General features: G+C 55.5%; 2 protein-coding genes across 13 annotated transcripts in view; both read right to left on the bottom strand.

The window, feature by feature from the left end:
* Positions 1–155: 155 nt before the first annotated feature.
* Positions 156–10,464, bottom strand: HHATL (hedgehog acyltransferase like). 9 transcript variants are annotated; one of them, XM_074312557.1, is made up of 13 exons: positions 10,206–10,461; positions 8,361–8,479; positions 7,960–8,027; positions 7,319–7,432; positions 6,992–7,186; positions 6,424–6,633; positions 5,710–5,881; positions 5,115–5,259; positions 4,961–4,996; positions 3,078–3,191; positions 1,113–1,314; positions 572–713; positions 156–385 (listed from the first exon to the last, which is right to left on the bottom strand). In XM_074312557.1, exons 1-13 carry the CDS (start codon positions 10,280–10,282, stop codon positions 261–263), a joined length of 1,719 nt encoding a protein of 572 aa, XP_074168658.1. In that variant the 5' UTR covers positions 10,283–10,461; the 3' UTR covers positions 156–260. The 9 variants fall into 9 exon arrangements, 8 of the variants coding, with proteins under 8 accessions (XP_074168658.1, XP_074168659.1, XP_074168660.1 ...); XM_074312558.1 differs by lacking the exon at positions 10,206–10,461 and adding an exon at positions 9,143–9,255; XM_074312559.1 differs by lacking the exon at positions 10,206–10,461 and adding an exon at positions 9,058–9,076.
* Positions 10,465–11,732: 1,268 nt separating this feature from the next.
* The window catches only part of CCDC13 (coiled-coil domain containing 13), a 48,472-nt gene continuing 37,253 nt past the window's right edge, over positions 11,733–22,951 (bottom strand). Inside the window, exons 14-16 of one of the 4 annotated variants that reach the window (XM_074312554.1) lie at positions 19,858–20,012; positions 16,000–16,138; positions 11,733–15,441 (exon numbers count right to left, since the gene is read on the bottom strand). In XM_074312554.1, coding sequence (XP_074168655.1) covers positions 15,282–15,441; positions 16,000–16,138; positions 19,858–20,012 — 454 coding nt within the window. In that variant the 3' untranslated portion in view covers positions 11,733–15,281. The other 3 variants (XM_019727512.2, XM_074312555.1, XM_074312556.1) reach the window with 3 other exon arrangements.

Raw genomic sequence — 22,951 nt, 5'->3', positions numbered from 1 at the left:
CAGGGTGGTCTCTGCCCTCCACAGGGGTGTCTCCTGCACGCTCTGTGTGCCAAGAGCCTGACCCCTCTCTCTGAGGCCCAGAACCTCCAGCTCCTCACCCAGCACAGACAAGGAGCCAGGAACCTGCTGGGGGAAAGGGCAGGGAACAGCGAAACTGTGGTAGAAAAGTCTTTTATTCTATTGGCTGGGCCTCATGTGGCCTGGCCTGGGCCGGGGCCCAAAAATAGCTGAGCAGCGCCCCTCCCGCTCCCCCCTCCCACCTATTCCGGCTTCTCTTTGTCCGGCTTCTGTTCCTCCTCTAGCGCCAGGGTTCGCTCTCGCTCCTTCACCAGCTGGACACCACAGTAGGTGACAAATAGAACGGCCAGTGTGGTCTGGGGAAACCCTGTACAGGGAAGAGGTCATTGATGGCTGGGAGTGACACCCCCCTCAGTGACTCTTCTCTTCCCACTTGACTGGCCCTCCCGGCTGAGTCTCTGGGGAATTGGGGTGGGGTGGGGCATTTCGGAAGGTCACAGTCCTCGAGATGGATGCCTGGTCTATTCTGTGTCCCCACCCTCCTGTCCCTTACCTGTGAGTAGCAGGCGTCGGGCGACCAGCTCTGTGAACTCAAGGCTGTTCAGGCTCACAAGGTTGTACATAATGATAGCCCAGAAGTTCATGGCCCCAAAGACGGCCCGGACCCTCCGGGACATCTGCTCCGACAGAGAGGCCTGCCCAGTTCAGGAAAGTATTAGCAGTGCAGCAAGAGGCCCCGGGGAAAGAGGACGTGGTCGGTCACAGGCCTTGCCCACATGGCCACGCAGGTCCTGGGGTTATGCCTGTCTCTGAGAGTCCCAGGTCAGCTCTCTCTCATTGTTAAAGATGGGGAAACTGAGGTCTGGAGAGAGGGCAGGGCCTGACCAACACAGCTAAGCCTGGGTATCCCACACCCGACAGAAGGTCGGGAGGGCCAGATATCCACAGGGTGAGCCATTGTTCTGACACCCAGGAGGGTGGTGATGAGAAAGTTCAGGACTGGGGGCCAAGTGTGGCTGGAAGCCTCCAGAGAGCAGCAGTGCCACCCCCTCCAGTGACCCAGCCACCCCTAGCCCTAGATCTTCCCTGCTCACCTCAATTCGTGCTAGGGGCCCCCACTCTGCCAGCTTCTGTACCCAGAGCTCAAAGTTGAGGCCAAAGCAGTTAAGGATTGACCACAGGTAGACAATATCACAAGGCCCAAGCCACAGAGTGGTGACGGCAAATGTGGCCACTGTGGCCACCAGCTCTGGGATCACCGCGGAGTGCTCCCCACCAATGTGGTCATACACGTACCTGTGGGAAAGGCAGGAGAAGGGACCGATGGCAGTGTGGGATAGGGCAGGTAGGAAATGGGCAAAAGACACACAACAGGGGCAGCCCCCCTCAACTCTGTCATCCGGGCTTGTTCAACGTTCCTGACCTCAGGAGGCTGCTCTTCCTCTACCTGACTGCAAACTGTGGAGGCTCAGCCTGGAGCTCTGTATCTTCTCTAGCTGTGTTCATTCAATTCCCAGGTGATCTGATCCAGACCCAGACTTTGAAAACTCTCTGTGCTGATAAGCCCCAAATCTGTGTCTTTAGTCCAGCCCCTCTCCTGACTCATATATCCAACTGTTACCAGATGTCTCACGTGAATGACTGATTCCCCCATCCCCGCCCAAACCCACTTCATCCCCATCTCAGTTAATGGATACTACCATCCATTCAATTGTAGGCCAGAAGCCTTAGCGCCATCTTGGATTCTCAATTCCCCTGTCCACCCACATCCAATCTAGCAAATCCCGTGGGCTCCACTCGGTGCTGACCACTGCTCATTACCTCCACTACCACCATCCTAGCCCAGGCAATCCTCTCCTCGCACCGAGATTATTACAAGTCCCTTAAGCCATCTCCCTGCCTCTGCCTTTGCCCCCTACCTTCTGTTCTCCACAGCAGCTACAGTGTTTCCCCCAAAATAAGACCTAGCCGGACAATCAGCTCTAATGCATCTTTTGGGACAAACATGAATATAAGGGGCGGTTGGGTGGCTCACTTGGTTAGAGCACGAGCTCTGGGCAACAGGGCTGCCGGTTCGATTCCCACATGGGCCAGTGGGCTCTCAACCACAAGGTTGCCGGTTCAACTCCTCGACTCCCACAAGGGATGGTGGGCTCTGCCCCCTGCAACTAACAGTGGCCACTGGACCTGGAGCTGAGCTGCGCCCTCCACAACTAAGACTGAAAGGACAACAACTTGACTTGGAAAAAAGTCCTGGAAGTACACACTGTTCCCCAATAAAGTCCTGTTCCCCTTCCCCAATAAAATCTGAAAAAAATATTAATATAAGACCAAGTCTTATATGATATTATATATTATATGATATTATATGAGATGATATATTTTATATGATATAATTATATATATAACAAATATATATATATAATTATATATAAATATAAATATATATATAAATATATATAATAATATCATATACATTATATGATATTATATAAGACCTGGTCTTCTTACAGTAAAATAAGACCAGGTCTTATATTAATTTTTGCTCCAAAAGGCGCATTAGAGCTGATTGTCCGGCTAGGTCTTATTTTCGGGGAAACATGGTAGTGGCATCTTTTAAGAGTGTAACTTGGATCACATCATTTCCACAGTCAAACCCTCCCCCAATATCTCCCTGTTACGATTAGAATAAACACAACTTCCTCACTATGGCCGGAAGATCCCCTCTTGTCTGGTTTCTGCCTATCTCCCTGACCTCGTCCCCCACCATTCTTACCCTCATTCACTGTGCTCTGGCCTGATTGGCCGTTCAGTCCCTGAGACACACAGAACTGGTTCCTGCCTCAAAGCCTTTGTACTTGTTCCCTCTAGCTCGCATTCTCTTCCCCACATCCCCTTATCACTCAAGTCTCCAGCCCAAACCTCATCTCACAGGGCTGCCCAGATGCCAACTAAAGAAGCTTCAATCCTGTGGCCAGCCCCTATCCTATTGTACTCTTTTATTTTTTTTCATAACGCTTACCACTCTCTAAAATTATCTTATTTATGTGTTTGTTTACCTGTTTATGGTCTGTTTCTCCCCACTAGACTGTAAGCTCCATGAGTTCAGGGTCTTTGCCATGTTCACTGCTGTTTCCCCAGTGCCTAGAACAGTGCCTGGCACATAGTAGGTGCTTAATAAATATTTGTTAAATAAATTCAGTAGAAGATCCATTGAGTCACGTCCTTGACGTCCTCCTTTCCAGTGGTTTCTTCTCCACTCCACCTTTGCCACCCACTCCCTTGGCCACACCCCAACTTTGTCACCACTTGAAATTTCATTCATTCCTAGTTTCTATTCTTCACCCAGCCCCTCCTGACCTGGTCCCCCAGCTCCAGTTCTCCAATTTCCTTGACACCCACACCCACCCTTCTTCATCTTATGACCCCTCCTCTCCTTGCCACCCCCCTTAACAGGTTTATATTCAGTGAGTCATTATAAATAATCTAACACCCTTTATTCCTTCCTTTTTCCTTCTTACCCACCTGGGAGAGCCCAACCAACCACTTTCTCCTCACCTGCACCCAAGGAGCTAAGCGCTGATGGGTAAAATCTCACACCTTCACCTACTAGAGTCCATAAATCCATTACCTCCAATCCCACTTGGGCTCTCAATGCCAAGTTTCCTCTGGTCAGCTTCTCCCATGCTCTGTAGTGGCTACTCTACCCTTATCTCCCCTTGCCAAGTATGAGTGGGTGTGAGGGGGATCCAGGCAGGAGGGGGGAGGCTACATAGATGCCACCTCCCTCCATGCCCCCAACCCTGCATCTCTCAGCCTCCTCTTTTGCGGAGAACACCGAGGCCTTCAGGTGAAATCCCTCACCCTCCACCCTAACCTGCCATCCTCACACTGGCTTCTCATCCCCCTCCCCATCGCGAAGCCAGGCCTCCCTGTCCCCCTCTCCTCCTCCCTCCTTGGGGACCGCACTCCATCAATCAACCCTCTATCCTGCACCACCAACTTCTTCCTCTCTAGAGAATAATTGCCCTCAGAACCCAAGCATGTTCCACTATTCCCTGTCTGTAAAACGCCCCACGATTTCTTCAGCCACGCCTCTGCCTTCCCCTTCAGTACCAGGCTTCTTCCAGTTTCCACACAGGAATTCCCTCACTGTTCCTCAGTTTTCTCCCACTCCTCACCTGCCCCTGCCTCGCAGTGAAAGGCTGAACACCTCCACTCCACCAACCCTACGCTCAGTTTCTAGCTTCCTGGATCCCAGCAGCATCTGACCCCGTTGCCTGGATGGTCTTCTCTTAGCTCCAGGATGTCACAGAGCCTTGACTTTTCTCCTGCTCCTGTGACCACTCGTTTCAGTCCTTTCTGCCGGCTCTTACTCCTCCCCGCAACCATAGCTCTTCCAGGCCCAATCTTCGCTATCCTTTCTCTTCTCTCCTTACTCTATCTGTCTCCCTGGGACTCAGCTATTCCCACGGCCTAAAGACCACCCACACCCACAGTGCTCCAGGCTTCTCTGAACCCCAGACCCTCGGACCCAACGACCTCCCTGAACCTCCACAAGGGTGTCTCCCAGATTCCAACCAGACATTTTTTCAAATGAAACCCCTTTCTGGACACCTTCCCTCCATCCTCCCAGGCTGTAGCTAGGAATCTGGGAGTCACCTCCCTTTCCTTCCTGATACCCCCAATCCATGGCCAAGTCCTGTCCAGGCTGCCTGCTCTGTGTCTCTACTCTGACTAAAATTTCTCTCACTTCCAGGCCCCCATCCAAGTCCAAACCTACATGTCTTTCACCTAGACCTCTGCAACGACCTCCTCACTGCCCTCCTTGCTTCCTCTGGCCCAGTAACGATCTTTTAAAACGCGGGCCAATCTCTGCACTGCCCAGCTCAGACACCTGGCAATATGGCTGTGACCATCTCCCCACCTCACCCCAACTCACTTGCAAAGCCAGTCATTGATGCCCCGGTCAAAGTGCCTGTGGGAGGAGGGCAGATGGGTGTGAATCAGGTGGGAACAGGGCTCCCGCGCATGGTGGGGAAGAGGCTGAGGGGAGGCGGGGATCCCTGGGTTGTGTCCTCCCCACCCCCACTCACGTTTCCGCAAAGACGTAGAGCGCTGTGATGCACTTGGGAGGCTGGGGTGGGTCCAAGTGGTCGAGGCGTGCCACGGTGTTGACGACGCCAAAGAGAACCGCTGCTTTCACCCAGTCATACACCAGGTTGGAGTAGGCTAGGCCAGCTGGGGACAGCTTGTTGTCATTGCCTGGGGGGTGTTGCGCTGGCCTCCCCTCCCCAGACCTCCAATCTGGGGGAGGCGCTGAGCCTGGCCCTCCCCTTCTCACAATCTGCCCAGGTCCTGGGGGAGGTCCTTGAGCCTGGACCGCCCCCACAGAGATCCCGCCCCCATTTCCTAGGCCCTGGCCACTCCTGGAAGACCCAGCCGGTTGTGGAGAGCAGCCCATGGCCCCAGTGAAGTGGGGAGGGCTCTATCCAACATGGCTCAGGCCTCACAGGACAAGTTCCACGCCTTTCAAAGACTAAGTCCAACTCCCGCCCCCTTGGATAGGTTCTGTGTCACCTCGGGCTGTCAGCGCCCCCAGCCATGAAGACTTGGGGACATAGAAAGTCTGTCTTTCTGGGGGGTGGGGTGGCCCAGTCCCTGTCCCTTCTTTAGGCCCCACACGCTCACCGAGGGCGCTGTCTGGGAGGCGGCTGGCGAACTTGAGGTCATTGGGAATGGTGAGGATATAGAAGAAGTGAAAGAAGACGTCCACGGCCACGATGCTCACCACGCTGAGGCCCGCCTGCGCCCGGATGTTCCACAGCTCACCCTCTCGCCGCACCGGCTCCACCTGGCTCACCTGGTGGGTACCAAGTGTCTGAGGGTGAGGCGAGCTCTGCCAGAGGGGCTCTATCTGAATGGCGACTCACCCACTGCCTGGGGATCTGAGGGTGAGGGGAGACTGGTTGCATGTGGCAGCCCTGCCTGAGGGGGGAAACACAAGCCACTCTGGTGTCTGAGGAGGGTTCACAGCCTGCCAGGTGAGACTGCTACAAAAGTGCCTGTTACAAACCTGTTCTGGATGGGAGAGAACAGGCCGCCAGCTCACCAGATGCCCCTTGTCTCTGGGAAATCCACCAGCCTCCCACAGGGGCCTATCTTGCGGCCCCATTCGAGCAGGAGGAGAGTCCTGTCTGAGGGAGGAGACGCATCTCCGTCTTGTGATCCCTGTCTGAGGGGGGAAATGTCCTGGGGTCTGAGGAAGGGAATCATGACTTCATCCAGGGGTCGTGCCTGAGGATGGGGACACGGCCTGCCCTGGGAGTCCTATCAGAGACAGCAGCCCCTGTCTGAAGAGGGAAAGCCAGCCTTGCTCTGGGAGCCCACAGGTTGTCTCCTCACCTGGGCGTGGAAGCGATCAAAGGTCATGATGGGCCCGAAGAAGAAGAAAGGCAGGTAGAAGTTGTACTTGAGCAGGTCAACTAGGGAGTAGCGGCGGTCGGGGTGGGCACAGTTTTCCAGTGCAAAGCTGGTGCAACGCAGCACCGTGAAACCGCTGCCCCCTTGAAACAGCACCTCTTGAAGATCAAAAGTGCCTGTTACAAACCCGTTCTGGATGGGAGAGAACAGGCCACCGGCTCATCAGGTGCAACCTTGTGTCTGGGAAATCCCCCAGCCTCCCACAGGGGCCCTTCATCTCTTCCAGAGCCAGTCAACATTGGCCATTCAGGGCAAATGCGTGTTAAGTGCTGGGATAGAGCAGAGAATGAGCTGGACGTGACCCTGCTGTGATGCAGGTGGCCACCTTGTGGGCAAGGCCTAGTCCATGGTCAAAGGCTTGGAGATAGCTAGGGAAGTGAAGGAAATGCTTGGAGAGACTTGGGAGGTAAGGGCTTTGGATGGGATGAGAGGTTTGGAGTCCTCTCCCTGCACCCTCCACCCTCCACCCTTACCCCTCCCCAGTGCACACCTGCCAGGAGATTAGAGGGTCCAGCTTGAAGGAGGCAAGGCTGGCCATGCCGAGGCCGAGACAGAGCCAGGGCTGACCCAAGAGTGAGGCCACGTAGAGGCTGACACAGTGGCCGAGCAGCAGCAGCAGGTACCACGGGCCCATCGTGCCCATGACGGCCAGGGCCCCGTACACAGCATACATCCAGGAGCGGAGCTGTGGACAAGGAGAAAGCCTCGGTTAGCTATCCACCCACACAGAGGTGGGACCCCGGCATGGATTCCCCGCAACCCCTGTAGCCGAGGAAGAACTGGCCAGGAAGGCTGGGGTGTCTCAGGTCATGCTCACCTGGGGGGCCACCATCGTGCAGAGTTTAGCAAACAGCACGTGTCCGGAGAGGGCGAAGATGATGACATTGCGGAAGGAGGTGAACCACATCACCCACTCGAAGTCAGCCACATCCTGGGGCAGGCCCAGGAGGTTAAGGTGGGCGGGGGCAGGTGGGCCGGCACTTGGGCTGCTCAGAGTGCCGGCACCATTCCAGCCCCCATAGTCTTCTTATGCATTAGAGGCGAGCCATGGCTGGGGGGCCCTGCCTCCCCCTCTGAGGGAAGTAGCAGGGAGGGAGATAGGAATGAGGGGCTCCGTGTGGGCTGCCCTGCCCCTCCAAGCTCCCCCTCTACTCAGCACATTGCCTGACATTCCACCATTACTGCACTATTCCCAGGAAAGCATGGTGTTGGTGGCCCCTGCTAAGACACGTCTCGATTTATTTACTAAACGAGCAGGGTCTGGGACAAGGTCCAGGAGGACACACAGGATGGGCCAGTAAAGAAACTGAAGGTGCTAAAGCTCAAGCCTGAGACCCTCCCTATCGTGAGCCCTCTGTTACAGGAACATCTGGAATAGGGGAGAGTCGGGAAGGGCTTTGGTTTGGAGAGATATGCCAGGGGTCGTGTACCCTAGTCAGGGACCCCTGGAGGACCTACCATCTTCCGACCAATGTATTCCCAGCCGGGTTGCACAGACTCCCGGAAGGCCTTCCTGTGGACCCCATCTGAGGACAGAGTGTGGCCTCAGGGGGAGGGGCCCCTTCACACCCCCATGCTGCCCCTAGATGAGGCTGACCCCCACCCTGGGTCTCTCTCTCCCTCTGCCACTCTCTGGGTCTCACTGTGTGTCTGGGGCCAGTCCTCCCTAAGTGTCTGAGTGTTTCTCTCTTCTCTCTGTGGCTCTGCATCTGTGCCTCCCTTTGACACCTGGCTCAGCCCAGGCCCTGGGCCTGAGCTGGGTCTGCAGCCTCTAAGTTTCTGGCCTTGCTTGTTGGTTAACCCTGAGGCCCCTAGGAGAAGAAGGGTCCCACCCCCCTGCCCAGGGGCCCAGCTGTTACCTTGTGAAGCCTCAAGGAGGCCCCGGCCAGCATAGGCCAGGGCCCCACTCAGCACCAAGGAGTATAGGCCCAGCTCCGCCGTGGGCAACGCTGTCTTGATGCCCATAGCCTGGATGGGGCTGGGGAAAACACATTGGGTGAGGGCACTGCTGACTCCCAGTTCTGCCTAGTCCCACCTCATGGTCTCCCACTGAGGTAGTGAGGACCCCATTCTTGAGACTGCCCCTGTTGCCCCTTTGGGGTCTCATGTCATCATTCTCCCTTCATCCCCAACTCCTCCCAGGCCCCCCAACATCTGGCCCCATCCTAACTGCTGCTCTAGCTCCCACCTTTCCCACTGAAGCTCTTGAAAGCTTAATCTCTACTCTTAGCCCAGCTTTCCTCACCTTCATTTACTCCTCATACCCTGCGGGTAGACTGGTCCCCACCCCCTGCTTAAATTGCTCCTGCCAGGACCTCAGATGCCCTTCATGTGGAGAAACCCCATCTGTATCACCTCAATCACATTTCTGGCCTTCAGGGTCCCCATCCCCCTCAGTAAGCCTCCCTCAGCTCCTGACAAAGCCCCACCCCTCCCTGACCCCTTTCTCTAATTCCCACACCCTTCTGAGCCACTTTACTTTCCATGACCTCCCCAGGTCCGGCCCACAGCACCAAGCTTCCATCCCTCTCACTCAGCCTCCAGCCTTACACTGACCCCCATCGCCCCAACCGGCCCCAGTACCCCAGCCTGCCACGTTCCTGGTCCCTGCCTGTGTCCGCGGCCACACCGCCCCACTCACTCAGCGCTCTGTATATTCAGCCCTGGATGCTGGCTGGAGGCTGTGCTATTTGAAGAGGTGCCTTGGGGTAGCGGGAGTGGGGCCAGGAGGGCACCAGGGAGGGTGCTGGCTGCTGTCCAAGGTGCTGACCGGTATCAGGCTCAGGGCGAGCCTAGCCACTCCCTCCTACCGGGCCTAGCTCAGCCCCAGGAGTTCTGCTGGGCTATCCCTGCGACCTCAGCTAGCACCTATTCCCTTCCCATCTAGCTCTAGCCTGGCCTTGGACTTTCCCAAGGGTCCCATGGGTAACAGACCCAGGACCCAAATTAAAGGGAGGGACACGTCTCGACTCCCTCTCAGGCTGGGCTGAGCCAAGAGGTAGGTAGTTGGCATGGTTCTGTCTCTCACCCTAGATCTTCTCCCAAATCTCCCTCACCAACTCTGAAAACAGCTATCCTGGGCCCCCCCAGTCAGCATTCTCCTTATTACATAGATGGAGGGGTCATGGACCAGAGAGGGGCAGGGACCTGTCAAGGTCACACAGTGAAACCGGGACAGGATCGAGTGTTCTCAGTGAGCCTTGCTGGAGTCGCAGATACGAGAAGATCGTCCACTGCCCCGACAACACCAGGGGGCTGCCGGGCCTGACATTTGCACGGCCAGCCTGAGGGCTGAGGCACCTCCTCATTGGTGAGGTGGGGGTAGGGAGGCCCCGAGGATCAGGTTAATGGAGCAGGAGCTTGAAACCGGAGCACGGTGAAGAGCCCGCGAAATAGCTTTGTCAGCTGCCTCCCACTCGCCACTTTCCAATTTTAGCTCCCCATGGCCGGTGCGGGGTGTCCCCAGTGAGGCCTCTGTGAGCAGGGCTAGGGCCGGCCCCCAGCCTGGGACCTCTCTCAACAGACCCCTGGACCTGGGCCAGCTTGCGGACACAGGGGTTCCCCCTACCCCCTGGTCCTGCCTGCCTCAGATACACCTGGGGTAAAAGTCTGCTTTGGGGCCTGAGGTCTGGGACAAGGGGCCTGGGACAGGCTCTGAAGGTCTCAAGGACCCCAGAGTGGCTGCATCCCCAGCTGGCACTGACCTTGAGGAGGCTGTGAGGGACCCTGGCACACTGCCCACCTCGGGGCTCCTGGGTCCTGCGTCCGACCGTGTGTCCATCCGACCAGCTGGGTTCTGGGGCCACGGTGGGGTGTGTCCAGCCCTGGGGTCCCCACCCCCTCGAGGCTAGAGCGGTGAGTGGTGACAGCAGGAGAAGGGGGAGGAGGAGGGCAGGGAGGAGGTGGCCTTCCTGGAGCGGAGCTGAGCAGAGTGGAGCGGAGCTGAGTGCTGCAGAGCTGCTGGCCACAGGGAGCTGCAGGGAGGATCCTGGAGAAGGGGTGGGGTAGGGTGCAGGAAGGGGTGGCCAGTGGCCGGACAGGGACACCTGGGCCTCACTCCAACCTGCCTCCCCTGGTCCATAGAGCCTGTGTCTCCCTTTCACTGCTAGCCAGGACTCCCCTCTTCCAGGAAGCCTTCCAGAGACCCTGCTGGTCTCCCTAGGCTTGTGAGTCCTGCCCCTGCCACACACACACACACACACACACTCACACACACTCACACACACTCAGCTCCATCGACTCCATCCTGCAGCTTTACGTGTGAACTCCCGAGGGCTATCCCAGGGCAGACCATCTAGCCCCCTGCCATTTCATCAGTGCCTAGAGAAGGGCTGGCTTGCCTAGTGGGCTTGGAACTGGCATGAGACATGTGGCTGAGGGGGCTCACATATTCCAGCCTTCTCCCCTGGGGTGCTGCCCAGGTGAAGTGGTGCTAGCAGCATTACGTGGCCAGGTTTGAGTAGGTACTTGGAATGGCATCCTCTCAACGGCCGGGTGGAAGCAGAGAGCAGTGTCCCTAACCAACTGGGACTCCTCTGGGGGAGGGGGGAGGATGGGGACCAGGGCCCTCACTCGGGGAAGGGGCAGCCAAGGCCTTAGCCCAGCCTATCTGATGGGACGGGTATCCTGAAGCCACCTCTGAGAGGAGAGGAACCTCTGAGAGTCCCCTTTGGGATTGGGGGGGACTGTTCACTGTGTGGGGGAGCCAGTGCCTGGGGTCTGGGGTTACAAGGAGCTGTGTGACTGTAACAGTTGATCCCAGCCTGAGTCATAGGCTCAGGTACAACTGGGGGAAGAAGGGGCTGCTTCCCCACCCCAGGAGGGGCACCTCCAGGGCCTGAGCAAGGCCTGGGGATGGGAGAGAGACCCCTACCCTCCCACAATGCCTTCGGATGATGAGCTCCCTAGCAAGCATGCAGACACGCTGGCCCAGAGGATGAAGCAAGGAGACCCCAGCACACACGCCCCACAGAATGGCGGAAGCCTGCATCGCTGGTTCCTGACCCTGAGAAGCATGAACAGTGATTATTGCCCAGTGCAGGGGCTGGGTGAGGGTTGCAGTCGGGATCGTGGGCACTGGAGGAGGCCAGCATCAGGGAGCGGTGCCCGTGGGAGTTAAGGGGGGCTTCCTAGACTGGGGTGGGGGGGACACCTGAGCAGAGTGCTGAGGTAGTCAAGGGTTGTTTCAAGAGGAGTAAGTTAATCCCAGTAGCCAGGCATGGCTCTCAGGCTGGACATGAATGAACTCTTTAATTTCACCGCAACCTGGAGGGAAGGTGTTACCATTATCCCCAGTTGATAGAAAACGAAACTGATGGCCCAGGAGGTTAAGTAGTGGGGTCAGCTGATGGCCCTGCAGGGCTGAGAACCCAGCTCACCCACACCGGGTGCTGGCTGCGACCAGCCTGGGCCGGCCATCCAGCTGGTGCCCTCACGAGGCTCAAAAAGAATGGCTCAGGGATGCCCACAGTGTGGTCTGGCTCCATAGTGCAGAGCACAGGTCAAGCCAGCTCACTTGAACCTGAGCTGCACCTTGCTGGTGTGACCGCTTCTCTGCGCCTCAGCCCCTCACCTCTCAATGGGCAGACTGCGGCCCAGTATTGGGTTCTTGCGGGGCTTGGCAACTCACTCCATAACAAGGGCTCAGCTCACTGATTTGCTCCTAAAGAGAGGCTGCTAAAGAGGCAGGAACCCCCTCATTCCAGAGACCCAGAGAGGCAGGACTCACACACAGCAGGACATGTTCACTGGGTGACCCCTTCACCGTGGTGTCTGTAGGGACCCTGGATGGCAGGAGGGGTGGAGGGCTAGGGAGGTCCCTTCGCCCTGGGGCTGGATGACAGAGGGCAACTCCACCCCATGTGAGGGGTGGTGGGTGGAGTGCCTGTTGTGGCCAGCCCACAAAACGAGGGGCAGGAAGCTGACTGCGGTAAGACCAGCACAAGAACCTGGGGTCTCTACCCAAATGCCGCAAGAGCTACCGGGAAAGATACGGTGGGCAGATATCCTTTTCATCTCTTAGTTTAATTTTTATTTTTGTTGTTCAAAATAAAAATGTGGGGAAAGTGTCCTATGTTTGTGTGCATATAATTGTGTTTTGTGTTGGCTGTGTGTGTGTGTGGGTTGTGTTGTACGTTGCCTATGGCACGTGTTATGTGTGTGTATATGTGTGTCGTGTGTACTGTGTATCTATGTAACAGGCAGGGACTACAGGAGAGGTGGCGTGTGGAGAGCTGCTGGGCAGGCAGAGGCTTCCTTGTGGGGTGGCAGTGGGTGGCTGGGAAAGGAGAGTCTTGCTCTAGACACTGGATGTGGGGGCGCAGAGGAGGGGTCCAGGGCAGTGGAATGTGTTTGGGGCTTGAATCAGCCTGAGCCAGGCTGCAGCCATATCCAGCTCAGCTGTGGTGCCCCAGAGGCCCCAACGGGTGCAGTGGCCAAGCCACACCCACGGCTCAACCAGGTCTCACCTGTCAGTGTGGGAACCTGAGCTCCCAGGCCCCAGGCACCTGCCTGGGGTACAGCCAGGGAGAGTGAGTCCTCACGTGAGGCCTCTTTGATTGTCCTGGCCCCTCCCCTGCCTCTTGTGGCTGTGGGCGGGGTGTTCTCATCTGTGAAAAGCAAGTCCAGCCCACCTGCTGCCCAGTTGCCTGAAGGCTGGGGAGGTCATCCTTAGGGTCTCAGGGACAGACGGTGCTGCTCGGGAGGGGCCGTGGGCACTAACCTAGACAGACCAGGCTGCTCCACTCCCCACCTGGCCTTCTCCTTCCATGAGTTATTTGAGTTATTCTTTGACACCGATAGCAGCCCTGGAGGGAGGGTTCTATTATTGTCCCCATTTTACAGATGAAGACATGGAGGCTCAGGGAGGTTAAGTAACTTGCCCAGGGCCACACAGTTGGTAAATGGGGAAAGAGATCTGCCCCAGGCATCCCCACCTGTTCAGACCCAGTGACTGGATGCCCCTTCCTCTCTCAGACCCAGCCCTGGGCCAGGAAAGGCAGCAAAACTACCCTTGAGTGGTCAGGATGTGAGTCATGCCATCCTGCCCTCACCTGAGGTGACTGACCCCTGTGGCTCTGTCCATCCCTCAGGAAGGATGGCTAGTCCTATGCCTGCGTCGCCCTCCTAGGGACTCCACTGAGGGCCAGCGCCTGCACCCCCACACACTCAGATCACCCTCAGGGCTCCCCAGAGCCTGCAGGTGAGGGTGCCAACTACTCCGCCTGGTGTTCGAACTCTGCATCGGGCGCACTCCTCTCTGTCACACTGTCCCCTCCCAGCACAGGCCCTCTCACTGTCTCGCTCTGCCCGGCCATTTCCCTGCACGAGGAATCGGAGAGAAGCTCTTCCTTCCCAGGGACCCTTCGGACCCCATCAGAACAGTGCTTTGTCCCTACGGCCTGCACTACACTAGGCCAGTGTCATCGCATGCAGGCTGGGGGTTCCCTGCCTGGGGGTCCAGTGCACAGTCCCTCCACTGCTCTGTGTCTGAGGAAGGGCCTGAGCAGACGGAGTCTTAGGAGCCCCAGCTGGCTTCCCTGGGGAGGGGTGTTCTCACAACATGTGCACCCACACTTGTGAGTCACTGCACCAGTGACATGAGGACTGGTCTTCATGTGTGGATGGTATGTGCACACACACATGCCCGTGTGTGCACAGGTGGGTAGGGGGGCTGAGTGTGGAGTGGGCACTGTCTGTGGGTAAGCGTGTGCACACGGAGGGTTGTGTGCTCCCGAGTCTGGGTATCTGTGTGCATCGGCATCTGTGTGTGGGCCTCGGTGTGCACAGGTGTGGCCAGGGTGTCTGTGGTGGGGACTGGGGACAGCCCTGCCAGCTCACCCCTGTGCCGGGGTGAGGGAAGTGCATGGTGACTGCTCCTGGGCTTGCTGGCTCAGCATCCTCCTGCCCAGAGCTCCAGCCCAGCCCCACCTCTGCCCTCTGCCACCAGCTGCAGCCTTTGGAAGCAAATGGAGGTGCCTCTCAGAGCAGCTGGCTGGGGGCGGAGCTGCCCAGCAGTGGGGTGGGCACACCTGCCCCGTTGACTCTGCTCAATTGGAGGACCTGGCTTTTGGAGTCAGGCAGGTCAGGGTTAAATGTTAGCATAGCTTCTTTCTGTCAACCTCAGTCTCCTCATCTGTAAAACAAGGTGACAATCTGCTGGGTGACTAGAGGACTGGATGGGGGTCTGGTTCCCACTCACTCACTGGGAGCTGCGGCGATTATGAAAATAATCATTATTATTACAAGTCCGAGGGTCTGCGTCTAAGGAAGGGCCCTGAGGAGGGAGTGTGGTCCCCCCAAGTCTGGGAGGGTGGGGATGGCCACAGGTGCAGCTGTGGAGGGGCAGGGGGACGCCCTGCTGAGGGGGCAGGGTGGGGCTGGGTGGCCTGGGGGATGCTCCCAGCTGGGGCTCGAAGGCTCTGCTCTCCTGTACAAATGAAGCCTTGTGGGACCCCCAGCTGGGCCCTAGGACAAGGATAATGTCCCCGGGCACAGCATCGGCCCACAGCGGTTGTCCCACAGCCCTCGCTGACGCACTGCAGGCTGCTGAGCCTCCTCCCTGTCGCAGCCACGCCTGCCCGGGGCTCCTCCAGGGCTCCAGCTGGGCTTCTCCTGTGCCCTCCTGGCCTGACATGTTGACTCTGTCCCCCTTGGGTTGCCTCTTCCAGGAGAAGCATGCGGAGCTGGCTTCCGGGAGCAGGTGCAGTCCTCAGACAGAGCCTTGCCTTTTCAGGGCCGGAGGCTGCCCCGTCTGGCTAGGGTGGCACAGGACCGCCATCCTAGTGCTTGTGTGCCTTCTGCTGCCGCAGGGCTTTCAGGAAGACCCCTTTCACCTGGCCCAGGGTCTCGTGGTACATACTGAAGTCCTCCTCCTTTCCCCGCAAGGCGCTGCCCAGGGCCGCCTTCAGCATCTCATTCTCCTCCACCTGGATGGCCAGCCTGGACCACATGGAGAGAGGGCTCAGTGCAGCCTGCGTGGGCATTCGCACACGTGTGTGTGTGTGTGTGTGTGTGTGTGTGTGTGCGCGCGCGCGCTCTCCAGGCTCAGGGTTCGCTCTGATCTGTCCCCTCCTCCCACAGACCCTTGGGGGAATACTGTGACATTCCTCTCTAGGCCCGCCCACAGCCCTGGGCCTGGCACCTGGTAGCTCCTCAAAATGTTGGCTGCCTCAGGGATGGCACTAATTTGTAAAGATTCCCCCTCCTTCCTTTCCCATCATTGCCTTTGACCTTGAAAAGCTTCACTTAGTGAGAAAAGTGGGTTCAGCCACCCATGGTTAATCAAACTTCTCTTGGACCTTTGGGCTCATCAGGGTCACGGCTGGGTCCCTCTGTCCCCTGATGGTCAGTCGCGACATTGCAGGCCCACAACCCAGGACCCAGCAGGACCAGCCTTTCGGGCAAACAGACGGCAAAGGGGAGGAGCATGATCCTGCTGCCTATCAAAGCACCTCCTCCCAGACACTGCCACACGCAGGAAGATGGGGCAGGGAGCACCTGGTGGCCAGCTCCTCCATCTGGGATTCCATGGGCACGTTGGAGAGCTGGGTGAAAGATGGGTCCTTCCTCTTGCTCCCATTCGGGTTGTGCCTGGTGTTAGAGGCGGGCAGACCTGTGGGGCGGTAGCAGCCACTTTCTGTGATGAGACCATGGCCTTGTGTTAACACTCTCCTTTTCCTCCCCCAACTGCCCACTTCCTGCTTTTCCACTTGTTGAAATATTACACCTCCTTCCAGGTGCAGAGCAAGGGCTGCCTCCCTCTGGAAGCCCTCCCTGATGCCTGCTCTGCATTCCCCGGAACCCTGGCTTTGGCCTCTGATATAGCCCTGTGTGGGGACAGAGCCCCAGAAAGTAGTTTCCAGGCTCTCAGCCTCACATAGACACGTGCTGCCTCAGGTAGTAAATGGCCATCAGCTGTGGCTAGTTGGCCGTCAGCTGTAACCAGTGAGCCATTGGCCACTAATATAACTGCTGTGGCTACGCTAGCAGAGAAAGAGAGAAAAATGGGGCTAGCAAGAAGATGGTGGCTGGGCTGGCAAGCGCAGATTGCAGTTAGGATGGCGGGTTGCGGACAGTGTGGATCCAGCCTCCAGTGAGAGTATAGTGCCGCCAGCAAGAATATACTAGTATGACTCCCCTACCTATGGCTCCGCGGGTGTTCCTTTTTGGTCTCACCATATCCTGTGTTCTTATGAGGGGAGCGGGAGCAGAGACCCCGCAGGCCTCCCTGCACAACAAATGGCGCAGCGAGCAGGGTCTCCCCACACGACACCCTGACTTTGTACCAAGGTGGTTCCTCTTGTTACTTTCTCCATCTTTGTACTTTACAAGTTTCTGGAAGGTAGCTGGGCCTCAGTGAGGTCTGGCCTGCAGGTTGAGCCTGAGTCTTGGCTGTCACTTCATCTGATGCCCTTGTACCACTGGGCACCCCTCCCTTTAGTCTCTATCCCAGACATACTGTGGGGACAGAGCCAGGAGTACGGTTTCCAGGCTCTCGGCCTCACGTAGAAAGGTGCTGGCTCAGGTAGTAAATGGCCATCAACTGTGATTGGATGGCCATCAGCTGTGGCTAGTTGGCCGTCAGCTGTAACCAGTGAGCCATTGGCCACTAATATAACTGCCGTGGCTATGCTAGCAGAAAATGGGAGCTAGCGAGAAGATGGTGGCTGGGCTAGCAAGAGCGGATTGCAGTTAGCACAGTGGAGTGTGGGTTGCAGATTGCAGAGAAGTGGACAGCAGGTTGCAGACAGTGTGGCTCCTGCTTCCTGTGTCTCCAACCCAGCCGCCAGTGAGACTATAGTGATATGACTCCCCTACCTATGGCTCCGTGGGTGTTCCTTTTGGCCTCACCATGTCCTGCGTTCTTATGTGGGGAGCGGGAGCAGAGACCCCGCCTGACGCCCTGCATGACACATACATACAGGGGATCCAGGGTGGCTGGGGCGAGGACCACAGGATGCTCAGGAAAAGAAATCAAAGCCCAACTTGTGGGCAGCTTGGGCACGATCAGAGCATCAGGAAACCTCTGCGCTAAAAAAGACCCTCAGAGGTGGTATGGCCCAGGGGAAATCACCTGGCATCAGCAGACGCCGCTTTCACCCCTGCTGTGTGGCCTCAGGTAAACCATCAACCTCTCTGAGCTGGTTTCCTCATCTGTAAAATGAGGATAATAGTTCTTGCCTCTAGAACTTTCTGAGGCCTGAGTGAATGCACACTTGGCCCTCAAGACCCTGTGACTGGACCACCTCCTCAGCACCTCACGACTTCTCTGACCTCACCTCATATTCCCCTCCCCTCACTGTGCTCCAGCCTCACTGCCTCCTTGCTACGCCTCCCGGCCTCCAGTCAGCTCCCAGCGCAGTGCTTTTGCACTTGCTCTTCCCTCAGGTGTATCTGTGTGTGTGGGTGCCTCATCCCCCACTTCTACCATCTCTGCTCAGATGTCAACTTGTCAGTGAGGTCTGCAGTGGTCACCCCATGGGAAACAGCTGCTCTCTCAGACCTCCTATCCTCTTCCTCTGCTTTAGCCTTAGCTCCTCCCTCCAGCGACCCTATCACGTCTTTTTCTGGTTTATTTGTTTATTGTCTGTCTTCCCCACTGGAGTGGAGCTGCCACGAGGGACCAAATTCCAAAATCGGGTCTCCTGGTTTTACAGATTGGCAATGTGCTATTGTGGGGACAGAACCCCAAAAAGCAGTTTCCGGGCTCTTGGCCTCACATAGAAAGCTGCTGGCTCAGGTAGTAAATGGCCATCAACTGTGATTGGATGGCCATCAGCTGTGGCTAGTTGGCCATCAGCTGTAACCAGTGAGCCATTGGCCACTAATATAACTGCTGTGGCTACGCTAGCAGATAATGGGGGCTAGCAAGAAGATGGCGGCTGAGCTAACAAGAGCGGATTGCAGAAAGGCGGATGCCGCCAGCAAGAATATAGTGATATGATTCCCCTACTTATGGCTCCGTGGGTGTTCCTTTTTGGCCTCACCATATCCTGTGTTCTTATGTGGGGAGCAGGAGCAGAGACCCCGCAGGCCTCCCTGCACGACAAATGGCGCAGCGAGCAGGGTCTCCCGCATGAAAGCTATGCTCCCCAGAGCAGGTGGCAGAGGCCACCTGGACACTTTCAGGCCGTTGTCCCTCACTGTCAGGCAGGATCGAAGTGGTTTTTCCTGCCGTGGCTTCGCCCTCCCTGGCTGGGAGCCTGGCTGCTCAGCAGGAGGGGAACCCAAGGCCTGGAGACACCACCTCCCTAGGGGACCGGTGCCTGAGGACCTTCCTCAGCCTGGCCTCTCAGCAATGCCTGGAGGCCCCTGGAGTCCTGGGCCCTGCTGCTGAGAGAAGGCAGATGGGCACAGCTTTCCCTTTGTCTCTTCTGGAACATCCTCCTGAAACGTTCTGATCTCATCTGGGCTGAAAACAAAAGTCTGAGTGTCCTTGGCTCGCGGAGGGAGGGGTGCTGAGAGGCAGGGCAGTGGGGCAGCACCTGGACTCCAGAGTCTGAGGGGGTTGGCAGGGGGGTGTCAGGGAGGCAGGCCTAGCCCCTCCACACTGGAGATGCTTCCTCCCTGGGGGTGGTCACCCCAGAAACGGCTCCTGGCTCTGGCATCCTGTACCCCCAGCTTGCCCAGTCCCACAGGACGCTAACTGTGCTGATCTGGGGAGTGTGCCTTGAGAACCACTGCGTTAGAGCAATAGACTTTATAGTTTAGGGCAATGAAACCTCCCTCTACAGCTGGGTGTGGGCAGATGATGGGATCTGGCCAAGGGGATGAAAGCAGAAGTGACACAAGCAACCTCAGGGTCCTTCCCTTAAAAGGCAAGCAGCACGTTGTCCTCTTCCCTCTCGCCTTCCTGCGGCTGGTGGGGAGGCTGGAGCAGCCACCTTAGACCAGGAGATGGAGGCTGGGGGTGTGGAGGATGGTGGAGCACAAGACGGAGGAGCCCGAGTCCCCAAGCATCCCTGCTTACGACTGCTGCAGGCAGCAGGAAGGGACTCCTTTCCTGGTCAGCCATGGCTGCACTGGCTGCCCCAGAAGACCGACTTTGAACAAAGTCAGCTCAGGACAGAGGGTTGAGGGCTGGGGTGGGGGTGGTGGCTAAGCGAGGGCCCTACCACCTTATGCTAAGGACGCCCAGGTGGGGTGGGCCAGGGCCACTGGGGCCGATGGTGCTCTGGGGCTCCTGGTTCTGGCTAGGAGGCCAGGGGAAGGGGACACTTAGCAGTAGGGGGCAGGCAGAGCCTCTGCTTCCCACGTTTCCCCCATGGGGCTGAACGGCACTGCAGACTAGCTCCTCCATTAGCCACAAGGCTTCAGCGTCCCATCAGCCACTGGGGCCCCTGGAGCAGCCCCTACCTGTTTTGCTCCTGGAAGCTGCTGTCTGAGAGGCTGACGTCCTGCCCGGCTCCAGGCGCATCTTCTGCAGATGTTGCTCCAGCACCACGGTGCGTTGCCGCTCCTCCTGCAGCTTTCTCTCTGATTCCAGAAGCTTGCTGTTGCTCTCCTCCATCCTGGTGATCAGAGAGGAGGGGCTGCCATCTTCCCTGGCAGGCGGGGCAGCCCCCACCCCACCTGCTCAGGCTGTCAAAGAGGTGTGCTCATAGTATCCTGGGGTGGTGGGACTTGTTCTCTATTTTTATTGCAATAGCATAGGAACATGCGTTTAAAAACCCTATCGTTCTCTCCAAGGCTTAAAATGAAAAAAATCTGCATTCTCCCCACTCTTCCTCACGCCCAATTCCTGCTTGCCAGAAGCAACCACTTCTAACGCTGTTAGCTGCTTCTGTGACTATTTACTGCCTTATTTCCACAGATGCGTATGCTGCTATTTTTTTAAAAAAAGGTTTAAATATAATCTTTTGACTTCCTGCCATGCAATATGAGAATTTAGTTTTATTTCAGTACTTTCCCCTTACCAAATAGAATCGCCTCTCCACGTCCCAATGTGGTTATGTTATCATTTTTTGGCTGAATTAACATTAGGTAGTGTATTAGTTATCTACTGCTGCTGTAACAAATTACCACAAATGTAAACAGCTTAAGACGACAGAAGTTTATTATCTCACAGTTCTGTAAGTCAGAGGTTCAGCATGTTCTGTTGGTCTCTCTGCTCCAGGTTCCAAATGCCAGAATCAAGGTGCTGGCTGACCTGGGCTCTTCCCTGGAGGTTCTGGGGGGAGAATCCATTTCCAACCTCATTCAAGTTGTTGGAAGAATTCAGTTCCAATGGAAAGACTGAGGTCCCTATTTCCCACTAGTTGCTGGCTGGATCACTTTCATCTATTAGAGGCCACTTGGCCCCTTCCATCTTCAAAGCCAGCCAGATATCATGCTTGAATCTCTGACTTCTGCAGCCTCTCACTGACTGACCCCAGCTGGAGAAATTTCTCTGCTTTGAAGGGCTCAAGTGATTAGATTGGGCCCACCTGGTAACCCAGGATCATCTTCCTACTTTAGGGTCCATAAGGAGAATGACATCTGCCACGACCCTTTAGCCATAGAACATAAAACATTCACAGGCACAACAGCTAAAACAGGCATGGGCGACAATCCTGGCTACCACAGGGCTGACATTGAAATGTAAGGGTTACATTTCCTTTCTTTCTTGTTTGCTTTTTTCGAAGTTAGTTACTGCCCTCTGTTGTATTATTTATTATCATTATTTTCTACATGCCTGTCATGAATTCATGGACTTTGAAGACCCTGTTATTTAGTTATTTCACATGAAGGACTTGTTGAATCTCGCTGGGGCCTGGGGCTAAGCTCATTCCTGTGGTCAGGTGTGGCATTGGAGACTTCTGTGATACTAAAGACTCTGCTAGAAGACCAAGACTCCCCACGATTTAACCCAGGCAAAGGTTACATACACACATGAAAATCAGAGGGGCCGCCTGGAAATTCAGTGTTGGCGGAAGTGGTCTTCCTGTATTGGCGAAGAGTTAAGAAGGCACTGAATGGTGACATTTCTGAACACTAACAACTACTAACACAAAACTGTACACTAACACAGCCAACAGCCACTAACACAACTCGTTCAAGTATGTTCCTTGAAACTTTATTTGCAGAAGCAAACAGACTCAACCTAAAGGTCCAGCAACCGGAAAAAGACGAAATAAGTGGTAACATAGTCCTACCCGGGAATATGATAGACTATGACCGAGTTGTGCTGTCCAGCACAGTGGCTGCCATCCTCGTGTCCACTGAGTGGCTTTTTAAATTAAAATGAATGGAAAGGAAATAAAATAAAAAAATTCAGGTCCTTAGTCGCTCTAGCCACATCTGAAGGGCTCAAAAGCCACATGTGGCTACTGGGTACGGCCTCGCCCAGCATGGACACAGATCGTCTCATCATCACAGAAAATTCTACTGGACAGCACTGTGCTAGCAACGAAAAAGAGTGAGGCAGAGCTATCTATACATACAAACACGGATGGCTCTCCGCATCACGGGACTGGTGAAAAAAAGCAAGTGCCACAAGAATACACATAATACAACACTCTTATGGAAATCTTTGGTAAATAAATCATAGTGGAGGAACACAATAAAAGACTCTGTATCCATAAAAGGAATATGTACTGACATGAAGAGGATGTCTGTGATATATTACTAAGTGAAACAAGTAGCAGGAGATTAGGCATAATATATGATCTAATTTAAAAATTTCTAACAAGTTAAAAATTTTTAAAACAAATAAATACTAAAGCTAATGTAATCTAGCCGATGACCTAAATGAGGGGAATGTGCCGCCGATACTGACTAGTTAACTGTGGGAGACAGGCTTTCATTTTTCTGCTATGTATTTCAGCAATGCGTGTGTTTTGTTTAAATGTGTATTCCATTTGTGATGGGGAAATCATAAAAGAAACTAACAGCACACAGCATATAAAATGCTAAAGCACTTCATGAATTCCCACAAAATTCAAGAATGATCAAACTGGATGTCTCCCCTTCTCCCCAAAATGTGCCTTCCTCATCTTGATAAATGTCACCCTCACTCATGCGGTAGCTTGGCCCCAAAACCTGGGAGTCACTCTTGCCTTTTCTTTCTTCCTCGCTGCTTTCGGCTTCCAGTGCATCAAGCAGGCCCTACAGCTTTTCCTCCAAACACGCAAAACCAGCTCCTTCTCACTCCATCACTGGCGGCCCGGCCTGCGGCTGCAAATTTCCATTTCTACTCAAGACCTCGCAGATGCATTGATACTCTGATTCTCTTTTGACACTCCTCACTCTCACCATTTTTTTTTTTCTTTTTCAATCATTAACTGGGCTAATGAATGCAGCTAGATCTTCGTTTGTCAATGGCTTTCAGCGTGATTCTAACAGCGTTCCAACACCATGTGCATCAACTGCATGAAATTCCAAATGTTTTTTAAAGATTTGCCTACTTTGTAATTGATTTTCATTCTATTTTGAGAATTTGACCAAATGGACCCAATGGCAGTGTGAAGTG

Source organism: Rhinolophus sinicus, linkage group LG10, assembly GCF_036562045.2.
Source record: "Rhinolophus sinicus isolate RSC01 linkage group LG10, ASM3656204v1, whole genome shotgun sequence".
In the NCBI taxonomy this organism is placed as follows: Eukaryota; Metazoa; Chordata; class Mammalia; order Chiroptera; family Rhinolophidae; genus Rhinolophus; species Rhinolophus sinicus.
The sequence above is the reverse complement of the archived record's forward strand: the minus strand, read 5'-3'. Positions and strand labels throughout refer to the sequence as shown.

Bases quoted from the DNA above. Each gene is read 5' to 3' on its own strand.
- HHATL (XM_074312557.1), bottom strand. From the start codon at position 10,282: ATGGACACACGGTCGGACGCAGGACCCAGGAGCCCCGAGGTGGGCAGT. The intron at 5,882-6,423 runs GTGAGGAGACAA...GGTACCCACCAG, and splicing joins TTGATCGCTTCCACGCCCAG to GTGAGCCAGGTGGAGCCGGT. The intron at 3,192-4,960 runs GTGAGTTGGGGT...ATATTTATTAAG, and splicing joins ATCAATGACTGGCTTTGCAA to CACCTACTATGTGCCAGGCA.